Below are 11843 nucleotides of genomic sequence, written 5' to 3' on the forward strand. Positions count from 1 at the left end.
AGTCTTTCTTTGTTAAGTTTCACGAAGAAAGCATGGACATTTTCTGTAACAACATAAAACGAAAACACTGTTGCATGTGGCATTACTAATCAACTAAGAGCCAAGGCTGTAAAATTGAGATTTCTTTGTTTATATTTTTTCATATAAACCTAACGTCATTGGTGTTTTGTATTTCTGATTCAGTTCCCGCTCGGAGGGTTTTGCCACCAGCCCCGAAGAAAACCGACCATGACCCGAACTGGACCGAGAGGATGACTACAGGTAGAAACATCCTGGTGCTCCTGGTGTTTCTGCTCATCTTTACTGGAAATGCCTTCTACATCGGGATTCTGGGGTTCGACAGACACGCATACTACGTCAAGACCTCGCTAGAGAATAGCCTGCTATCCGGATATGAGGAGGTACAGTTGGAAGCTTACCATCGAATTGGCAATCCGGCTATAAGCAAGTGGTACCAATTTGAGAAAATTCGTTATTTTTACACTATTTCGGTTGGTTTTCTGTTTGGTTGGTTGGCTGGCTAGCTGACTAGCTGACTTGTTGTTTGGTTTGTTAGTTGGTTTGTTTGTTGGTTGGTTGGTGATTGGTTAGCTGGTTGATTGATTGATTAGCATAACCAATAAATTACGTTTAGGCATTAAAAAACAGTTTTGTACAGTGAGCAGCTGACGATGATGATCTCTTTTTGAGGATTGCAAACGACAATGACCAACAACAAATCATCATCATCATCATCGCGGGCTGCTTGCCCGGACCAAGTCCACCCTCTCCTTCCAGACATCTCTGTCCCTCATAACATATATCGACTTTAAAGCAAGCTACACAGATCTACAGAATACGGACATGTCGTAATTTTACACTGTTTTCTCGGGAGTGTACTGTGTAGTCAAGTAATCAATTTCACCTGCAGGTTGCCACAGCAGACGATGCCTGGGAGTGGCTGTCGTCTGAACTGATCCCGTCTCTCCACCCAGAGCGGGGGTACAGCGGACAGAAGCTCAGCTGGCTGGACAAACAGTTTCCGGCTGGAACGAACTCGTTCCGGATCGGTCCTGTTCGCCTGGAGAGAACTACCAAATATCCAGGTGGGAAAATATCGCAGATCCCAAAGAGCCTGTGTGCAATGTTCTGAGTAAATTGGGTAAAGGGGCAGTTGTACTGCTCCTTAAGTCTTAATCGCGATGTTCATTCAATTTCAGAGGAACCAATAGATATAGACCTTGAAACGAGTGACCAAAGGCTTTATCCTGAGCTCTTTATGGTTCTACTGAATGGAGCTCTCGGTCGACAGGGTGAACAAGAATGTCCATCCAACGGGACCACGAATATTGTCGACGAAGTCAGGTATATAGACAAATTCTTTTGGTATTTGTTTCCATTTCCGGGGAAGATCTGCTCAATTTTCGTGCAATATGTTTTTTAAATACACATGTAATTTTTTTATTCTCTGTATGTAATTCAACTTTGATTTGATTATCTAGTCCAATAATGTACTTCCTGTATGTTTCAGAAACGGGAGTTCGGCGTGCTTGACCACGGTGGACCTGCCACGAGGTGCTGGTCAGGCTGCTGCAGTGATAGACTTCCTAAAACAGACCGACTGGATCCTGATGGTTTCAGACACTCTCATCCTCCGGGCCAACTTCTACCACCCTGACGTCAAGCTGTTCAGCAGCGTGGTGTTCAGGCTGCAGTACCTCCCAGGGGGCGCTGCTGAACTCCAGCCCAGTATCCAGACCTTCCGGCTGTTCCAGTACCAGACAGCAGACGACTATGTCCAGATGCTTTTCCACATCTTGTTCGTCCTTTTCTACATCTACAACGTCCTAAATGAGGTTTGGAATATACGGAAGAGCGGTCGTGCGTACTTCGCCAGTTTCTGGAACATCTTGATCCTGTGCAACATTGGCTTGTCGACAGCCGTCATTGTGACCTTCGCACTTCGGTACATCCAGGCAGCTGCCACACTGCGTGATATACAACAAGCAAAAGGTATATGCTTATAAACTATCTACATGTTGCTGACATTTGTGGAAAGCAGAAAACTTTTTTGCATATGTAAAATGTATCATTTGCTGTTTTGCGTACTATTTATTGGAGAAGTCTAGAAATTGTCGGAATACCAAGAAATATCGACAGTAATGTTTTCATACATGGGATTTTCACAGAGCTGTTCGGTATCAATGAGTTTGTAGACATCAGTACCGCAGGTCAATGGGACGCTACCTTCAAGGAGGTTCTGTCCTTCTCCATCTTCATCAGTACCTTCAGCATCCTGCGTGTCCTCAACTTCTCCAGGGGCGTGGCTACCGTCTACGCTCTGCCTCGTGTACGTACAGTAGAAATCATCTTGAACATCTCCAGCAAAAATGTTAAGGCTTTCGTCCAATCTGTTTATCCAATTTGTAAAATAAAAAAAATAAATAGTATTTTTTTACACATAGATCCTATACGGCGAAGCCTTCGGGTTTGCGGTGTACATGCTGCTAATCATATTGGCCTACGGCATCAGTGGGGTTTTGATCTTCGGCAACAACATGGAGATCTTCTCCGGCTTTAAGCAAACGTCGTACGTGCTGTTTGAGATGGGCTTGGGGAGGCCGTTCGTCGGTGTCTTTGCGGACGATATGAAGGCAGTGGATCGAGTCATGGGACCTCTGTACTATTCTACATTCGTCATGGTCTTCGTCTTTTACCTGGTTAGCCAAAAATCAGATTATTTCATTCTGTCTTATGTATACATATATGTATCATGATTTGTTATCACCAACCATTTTTAAGTTTGCATAATAATTGCAACAGCTTCATCAACACTATATAGCAAAATACCTATGTTCTCCTGCAGATGAATCTGGGAGTGGGGATGCTCTGTAACTGGCTGAGCTACTGTCAGACGTCAGACGACATCGGCGTGGACACGGCGATGGGAGATTACTTCTGGAACTCCTTCAGGAGTCTTCTGGGCATGCGTCATGAGTCCCAGACCTCTGACGGTAATATCAGCATTACAATTGTCTAACAGTTTTGTTAGCTCATAGAAAGTCATATTTTTGTAACCAAAACGGTTTTCCCAATGACAGCATTTAATTGCACCTATAAGATCGTAGGAAGTCATGTTGTGATTCCAGTAGGTTTATTGCTATGAAATTTCCCCTAAAATTGCTATCAAGAAACAAAAGGTAAAGATGTATTAAAATGTATTACGTTCTTGCCGTTTCTAAAGATGAAGCACCACTTCCGGACCACTTCATAGAAGAGACCCTCCAGCGGACTGAAACGGTACTGCAGGAAGTAGACAGGGTGACTGACGTGATGTACAAATTTGAGTGCAAGAAGCGTCAGCTGATTCCACTGTGTGACGTTCAACCAAGTACTTCACAAGCTTGAAGTCTCACAAATGACCACACGCTCGACACAGCTAAATCACTGTGCGAAAGTACCATATAGGATTTCATCAAGTGAGATCCTGGCTAGCTAAACAAAAAAAAAAGTTTTATATTTCTATTACGACAATGAAGAGATGAAATGTAATGAATGGATAACATATGTGACGCATGTGTTCGCGAACTATAAAGTTACAATGACTAAAGCATGTAAATTCGCACCAGTTCTCTATTATACATATCAATAGGGAAATCAATGATATAATAAAGAGTGGATCAGTGTGTATCAGTTTGAATACTTACACGACACAACAAGGCTGCTCACTGTTCTTATGTAGTTTGGAAAGGATTGTCTTGGATCCATTTTTTATGTTTGCATGTACGTAGTTTAAGTCTATGTCACTCTAAGGATTTTTATGTAATCGTTAGTCCCAGTCTTAACTTTCTGAGTGTATTTAACAATGTATGATGATCGTGTGAACATTTAACGATGTAAATATTGTCATCGGCATTACAGTTTAGGCTAAACTATGTTTGGTATCAAATCTCTCTTAAACTGCTTTATTAGTCCTAAAAATGTTGGATTATGTTTGAAATCAATGTCCTCTCCATATTACAATGATAATGATTAGCATACCCTAAAATCCTATCCACTTTGTCCATTATATATAGAGCCAATTGTAGACAAAGATCACTTTCTGATCGATTGCATGTCCCAAATATACTGATATGCGCAATTCACTATACTAGCTGTTATCTTATACACAATGACTTGTCTCAATGGACTAGAATAGCAAATCTAAGTACATGTGACAAATCCTGCATGCCATACAAAGAAAACTATATGAAATAATATATAGACGTTGGAAATTCATCCAATGATTGCAAAAGCCTCCGATGATTGTACAAAATATCATTCCATACTACACGCTCGTTTGTTCCGTAGATTAGTATTACCCGCATGGAAATTTATGTATCAGTAGATGACATACATTGTTCCCTTCCCAATTGTTGTGCAATAAAGTTATATTAAAAATGGTACAAATGTGTGTACTTTAACACTATTCAGACGGGATGAGGGCTTTTCAGACCTACGCCAAATTTCGCGTCGTATAATGACAGAACGGCTTACGCTAGAGCCAACAAATTTGTGAGTTTCTATTTCATGTAATTGGCAACAATTTTGCACTGGACAAAACTGGTCAAAATTTGCATGTTTTCTATCTATTTCAGACCGAAATATGACAAAAAAACACATTTCCTCGGAAACAAATTTTCTACCAGGAACCCCTACTCTACCCTAGCCCTAACCCTAACCCTACCACAAACTCTAAGCAGTCTCAAAAAAAATGGTCAAATTTGCATGTTTTCTATCCATTTCAGACCGAAATATGACCAAAAAACACATTTCCTCGGAAACAAATTTTCTACCAGGAACCCCCTACTCTAACCCTAGCCCTAACCCTGACCCTACCACAAACTCTAATCAGTCTCAAAATATGGTCAAAATTTGCATGTTTTCTATCCATTTCAGACCGAAATATGACCAAAAAACACATTTCCTCGGAAACAAATTTTCTACCAGGAACCCCTACCCTAACCCTTGTCCTAACCCTAGCCGTAACCATAACCCAACAAAAACCCTAAGCAATCTCCAAAATATGGTCAAAATTTGCATGTTTTCTATCCATTTCAGACCGAAATATGACAAAAAAACACATTTCGTCGGAAACAAATTTTCTGACAGGAATCCCCTACCCTAAACCTAGCCCTAACCCTAACCCTAACACAAACTCTAAGCAGTCTCAAAAAAATGGTCAAAATTTGCATGTTTTCTATCCATTTCAGACCGAAATATGACCAAAAAACACATTTCCTCGAAAACAAATTTCCTACCAGGAACCAATAGCCCTAACCCTAGCCCTAACCCTACCACAAACCCTAAGCAGTCTCCAGAAAATGGTCAAAATTTGGATGTTTTCTATCCATTTCAGACCGAAATATGACCAAAAACATATTTCCTCGGAAAGAAATTTTCTACCAGGAACATAGTACTCTTACCCTAGCCCTAGTCGTAATCCTAACCCTGACACAATCCCTAAGCAGTCTCAAAAAAATGGTCAAAATTTGCATGTTTTCTATCCTTTTCTAACCGAAGTATGACCCAAAAAAACACATTTCCTCAAACAAATTTTCTACCAGGAACCCCCGACTCTAACCCTAGCCCTAACCCTAACTTAAACCCTAAGAAGTCTTAAAAAATGGTCGACATTTGCATGTTTTCTATCCATTACAGACCAAAATATGACCAAAAAACACATTTCCTCGGAAACAAATTTTCTCCAGGAACCCATAGCCCTTACCCTAACACTAACCCTATAACCCTAACACTAACACAAACCCTAAGCAGTTTTTAAAAAAAATAGTCAAAATTTGCATGTTTTCTATCCATTTTAGACAGAAATATGACCAAAAAAACACATTTCCTCGGAAACAAATTTTCTAACAGGAACCCTTACCCTAACCCTTGCCCTTATACAACCCTAAGCATTCTTAAGAAAATGCATGTTTTCTATTAATTTCAGACCGAAGTTTCCGCGACCTTAAGTCTTCTTGATGTCACAGTCACCTTGTGGTCATTAACCGTAGAAATCCCCGAAGCCCGAATAGTGAGTTTTGCGTTAACCGTCACTTGTTTAAAGAGGAGAATAGGGTCGTGTTACCGTATTTTGATGAACCCACGTGCGCCCACCTCCACACTGGTCCTGCAATGTGACGGCGGCCGTAGCAAACATTAGAAACGAGTCCTCCCCGGCAAGCGTGGTAGTCCTCTCTGTTCTTTTTAAAGTTAATTGTGCGTGAATAGTTCCCCCCTACAGGTAGACAGATAAAGCATAGGATGGTACCTGAAATTGAAAAAAAAACATTTGCAGATGTGATGTACCTGTAGGGTTCGCGCACATGATGTATCTATATGTATGTATATATTTATTTAATGATTTAGTTATCATAGTCCTGTCTAATATATTATTTTCAATATCTGTATAAGTGGCGGCGCTAAAATAAGATTTGTACAACTTAAGTCCACCGTCACTTCGTCTTCGTACTTATATTTGTATTATTTCATATACTTTTCAATAAAAAAAAACATGATAAGCATGCCACGTGTAGACCGCTGCGCTTCCACCCGTGGACAGTGGGGGTGATATCCCATGTTACCAGTAAGAGATTCCACAAATATCTTTTGCGGGTTTTGGTAAAAAGTATGGGACGATATCAGTTGTCCAGGCGCCAACCATGCACCATCTTGTGTGGGAAGGACTCTGACTACTATAGTAATAATATCCACTAATGCGCAAGTTACTTTGACTATATAGATTTACGAGCAAAAAATCACAGCCGTATCAAAACAAAATAAAGACATCAGTGAACCGTCGTCATTATGAATTTAATATCGTCTGCAAGTTTTAGTAATACAAATATGTACATCTGATTAGAATCAATGCGTACTTTTGCAATGTCTAGACTGAAGATATTAAAAATCACCAACCGACTCAAATGCATTGTTTATGAAGCATCCTTCGCGTAGATTTGTAAAGAAAATATCTTTAGCAGCACCAGACACAGCAACGCGAAACATATTCTCCAAAAAATACTAGAAAAATTAAACTTGCTCATAAAACGTACGGCATAATTTCGATTTAACGTATTTTCTTGACATGCCTTAAAGTTTAAAGTATCATTAGTGAAATACACTAAAAATGCTCAACACGTTGGCATTGCGCAACAACGTAATCATACCACTAGTGTTACATACTGATGTTATGAAAGGTACGTCATACTTTTGGGTGACGTCACGCTAAATGCACGCGTCCGATTGGTTAAGCAGCCAGCACTTAAACCTTCCGTTGCTTTCTCGCTAAAAAACTAGGCAAAAATCATTGCAAAATAACAAAAAGAAGAAAAAACACCCTGTTACATGTTACACGACGTACTAAGCTCTACAACGATCAAATACCGAAAATGTTTCTTTTAGACTTTTTGCAGAACGTTTTCAGCGAGGCTTTGACAGAGCTGATAATCGGCAAAGGGGTTACCAAGAAGCCTTTTCCGTCACAAAACTGCTGAAGTTTATGCCAGAATATCCCCCCCAAAATACCCTCAATTTGCCGCCGAGTGTGACCGGGCCCTCAACACAGCTTTTGTCAGATTTGCATAATGGTGTCCTAGTTTTATGTTGACATATGCGCGCACTGTTTTGCTGTTCTGTTCAACAAAAAATACGTTATCCTTCTTTTCTTTTCTTGCAAAGAAGTAAGAATCTGATTAAATCCAACAGCTGAGTGTGTCCTAAAGATCCTCTTCTTGGGCCATGTTGTCTAGTGTACTGTACTTTGAACTTCTAGGACCGAGTGGTTTCTCCGACTCTCGTAATAAGTGATCGTAACCATTCTTGTTACCATGGAGATGGTCGTAGCCAATACCCTGTTTCTTGCTCTCTGTCTCTGATGCACCGTGCAGATGATCGTACCCGAGCTGTGATTGGTTATTGGGGAGGACTGTTGCTATGGGAACGGCGTATCCTTCGGCATCTTCCAGTTCATGTGCACGCGTAGCCATGGGAACCTCGTATCCGTCAGCGTCGCTTCCCGCTGTGCCGTGTCCTGAGTCACGTGACGCGGTTGCCATGGGTTCGTTGTATCCTTCCGCCAACGGGAGCACTTCGCCATCAAAGGTAAAGTTCCCGCCTTTTTCGCTGGCCTCGAGTAGGTTGACTTCAGCATAGGGCGGAGTGCGCTTTGCAGGAGGAGTCTTTGGCCGGGGGCTAAAGATATACACATTCGTGGAACTATCGCGCCCCCTAGCGGCTGCCCCTGCTACTGCACCACGACAGGTATTATCCAAACGCGACGCATCATCGTCGGCGGCCTTCGCGATGCTCTCGTCAATCTCAGCGTATCCAGGGTCCGAATACTCGTCGTCCGTTCTAAAGCGGTCTTCAAAGAACACGTCGTCCGGATAGGCGTCCGCGTGTGGGCCGCCCGACCAGTCTTTCCCGCTCGGGGGAGGCCTAGGGGGAGAGGGGGGAACGAACTTCGGCGGGCCCGCGTGTCTGGGGGACTCCACCACAGGACTAACCGCGCCGTCCAACAAAGGTTGCTTCATATCACCGGAGTAACAGTTGTCAGGCGTGGCCCCGCGGTTGCTAGACATGGCGGCCAGCGCGGCGAACTCTGCCCTCTGACCGTAGTCCGGGTTCATGAGGCTAGTGCGGTCCTCCCCAGGTCGGAAAACCACGATGTCCGGCCGCGCTCCCGGGTTCGCCAGGATTTCCGCAACCTGTGGTCTGAAACCGAGAAAAAACGGTGCGTGTTAACTACCACGTTTTATATACATGTATCAAAAAATCATAAAATATTCAATTTGAAACATGTTTCATTGCCTTTTTTATTTGCTAAGGTCCACTGTGCAGTTAACAAAGCAATGTAGATGTCCTGGTGTTGGAAGTCTATTTTGGTAATTACACAGAAAGTGTTTGTTTTTCAAACTTTCACATAATTTGTAAGTGGTGGCAAAAATTGTGCGTAGAACTCTCCTCTTCCTTTCGAATTAGGCATTGAAAGTTTTCGTTACACACGCACGCAAACGAGCACACACGCGCCCCGTGGGCTCTCGGGCTATTTTGGGGCACGGCCGGGCATCAAGATTTTTTAATCTGACTTAAAATCAACCCGGGTCCCGGCAACAAATAGACGCCGTGATAACACCGATAGGTACCCCCAACGGTCCCCTGCAGTCCACCTGGACAAATTTTCTGCCCGGTCGGGGCTGCACCCCCTACCGAACCTGGTGTAAATTTAAATGGGAAGGCAGCATTTAATTTGACTCCTATACCATAAACTATTCTGTTGCATTCTCGCATCGAAGAATGTCAGCAACAACCGTGACTGTGTGTGACGACTGAAATGGAACTTACTGTCGTTTCCTTCTCCTCCAATAGCAGCAGAAGCACCACAGCAACAGCAGGATCACTATGGCAACGCAGGCCAGGGTCCCGCCCACAATGGCGCCGACTAATGGCGGCCTCTCGCTAGGGATGATGGTCAGGCCTGGCGGGGTGGTCAGGGTTTGAGGTGTATCGGTTGGACCAGCTGTGGAGGATCACCAATGGAATTTGAGAAAGAAATTCTTATTAAGACAAGAAAAGTACAGTGACTTTCGTAATGTCTATAACAACTATTTACAGTACATACAAACAAACAGACATATATGGATATCTATAGATATGAATAAGTCAACATATTGAGTTTAGCGGGTCATTTACACTATCGGTTCTAAGGTATAAACAGTCTTTGACATATTTGCCTATTTGTACACAGTAAGGATGATAGCCTCCCAGAATATAGTTGAATGTGTCAAAGGATGAAATTACCAAATATGACACAGAAAAAAAGTAAATAGCAAAACTCTTTGATTAGAGGTTGGGCTCCGGCTGTTTAGGTGTATTTTTAGACGCTTTGTCATACTTACTATTTTATATTTCTCTATCATGTCAACGGCCAACCATACGTGTTTGACGGCCATATCAATATGTTAAACTAATTATGTTTTTATATATAAAGCATCAATTGAAGTTTACGTCTGCCGGCAGAGGTTTGGCCGCGGACGGACATGATAGAAAACGGTACAAAATAGAAAGCCCGACAAAAAACACCTAAAATTCCTTTAGAAACACAGACGAAGCTGGGCCTGTACCTGGAAAGGAGATAGACACACACACAGGCAAACCTACCTCCCGCGATTGCAGTTGTTTCTGCGCTACTCGTGCTACTCAGCACAGGGACGCCTTCCGTCGGGCAAACTGAAAAAAAAGATGAAAAAAGTTGAAAAAGGAACTGGAAAAAGAGGAAAGTGGAAAAAGTGGACGTAAGATGGTGGTATTAATTGCGCCTCCTGCAAAAACAATATTTTTTTTTTTTGCTCACGTAAAATGTCATTATCAAGAGTACAGGTACGTAGAACTGCTGGGATAAAAATACACAATGACAGTAACCAGCAATAGTCCCTCTCCACTTCTTATTTTTAATGTAGGAAAAGTGGCTTTTTTTTAATGAGATGGATCAGCATTCAATAACTTTACTTCTGTGACTATTTTAGAAGAGATAGTGGCATGCCCCTAATAAGGGCCCGGTCACAGTCATCGTCGGATCGTCGCACGATCGAAAACATGGGGTATTCTCGGTATAATCGTGCACATGTCGTACAAGATTCGGCTGTCTTGTTACGAAAAAGGCTATCTTGAGGTAGTATCTCACATCACCTGAGCACCGGTGCGGCACTACGGGATTCAAAAGATTACTCAACGAATTTCAGAGATAAAGAACGAATTTTCTTACGTTTTTACTTGTGTATTTTGTTGTCTTCTAAGTCATACTCTTATGTATTACGTAATTATATAATACAACAGTGCCGCAGTGAACGAACCCCGCAGTGCCACGCCGGTACGAACCCCGCAGTGCCACACCGGTACCCCAAGAGCAGTAAGATACCACCTATATCACTCATTATACCACTTGTGGTCATTTGTGCATTTAGCCTACAACCATGAACATGCAATAAAGATCATTATATTATATATATATAAATCGTGCGGCATCACGATCGCACTCGACGGCCACCGACGCACCGTAAGCTGACAGATCACTATACCTGGTGATCTACTGGCGTTATATGTGATCCGCCATCCCGTGTTGCTTTGCGTGTTTCCGTCCGTTATGAACCGGATGTCGATGTGTTTTCCGGCGTAGTAGAAACACTTGGGGATCTGTGAGCCGCAGAAAGCTGAAGAGAAAACGCAACGGGATTATAATAATAATAATAACTAGAGTTCGGCGACCTCATACCTCCATGAAAATGTAGAGCTTTCGTAAATTTCAGGCAATTGACCAACACATCAACATAATTCATGCATGGTGTTGTTCATCATTGACTAACGTACACATGTCACAATTATAAAATTCCCATTATTGATCATAAAGCGGTTTTGAATTTTTACCATAAATTATGCAAATAAGTTCCTCATTACCATATTTGGTATCTGCTTATATTCCACCTATCATAATTAACATGTGTTACGTGTATTGAGGTCCAGTTATTGAAAACATGGGAACTATACAATTTCCTCATTAATTATGCAAGTTAAGTCCTCATTTGCATAGCATGCATATCATTGTGAACATCTTTGCCTAAGCTACCTGCATGCCTAAAATGCAGGCAATCCGTCGTTCCTTTCTGCAGTTATCCGCTTTGGAGTGTCTTGACAAAAACGCCCCTGCAGTTCCACAATTAAATGTCAGGGGACTGAAACTTGCCCCACATTTTTATGTCGCTAAAAGCTATCTACCACTTAAATGTCACGACCATATCACGCCAGTGACAAGAGATACATTGAAAAAACTG

General features: G+C 42.1%; 2 protein-coding genes across 2 annotated transcripts in view; one reads left to right on the forward strand and one right to left on the reverse strand.

Annotated features, from left to right (window-relative positions):
* Positions 1 to 1519: 1519 nt before the first annotated feature.
* Positions 1520 to 3678, forward strand: LOC118411110 (polycystin-2-like). Its single transcript, XM_035813145.1, has 5 exons — positions 1520 to 1992; positions 2169 to 2383; positions 2445 to 2699; positions 2846 to 2993; positions 3224 to 3678. The coding sequence occupies exons 1-5, from the start codon at positions 1611 to 1613 to the stop codon at positions 3385 to 3387; spliced, it is 1164 nt and encodes a 387-aa protein (XP_035669038.1). The 5' UTR covers positions 1520 to 1610; the 3' UTR covers positions 3388 to 3678.
* A 3132-nt stretch (positions 3679 to 6810) lies between these two features.
* Positions 6811 to 11843, reverse strand: part of LOC118412632 — a 14917-nt gene continuing 9884 nt past the window's right edge. Inside the window, exons 4-7 of the mRNA XM_035815623.1 lie at positions 11094 to 11225; positions 10177 to 10245; positions 9361 to 9535; positions 6811 to 8730 (exon numbers count right to left, since the gene is read on the reverse strand). Coding sequence (XP_035671516.1) covers positions 7734 to 8730; positions 9361 to 9535; positions 10177 to 10245; positions 11094 to 11225 — 1373 coding nt within the window. The 3' untranslated portion in view covers positions 6811 to 7733. The remainder of the gene's footprint in view (positions 8731 to 9360; positions 9536 to 10176; positions 10246 to 11093; positions 11226 to 11843) is intronic.

Source organism: Branchiostoma floridae, chromosome 3, assembly GCF_000003815.2.
Source record: "Branchiostoma floridae strain S238N-H82 chromosome 3, Bfl_VNyyK, whole genome shotgun sequence".
NCBI classification, from domain to species: Eukaryota; Metazoa; Chordata; class Leptocardii; order Amphioxiformes; family Branchiostomatidae; genus Branchiostoma; species Branchiostoma floridae.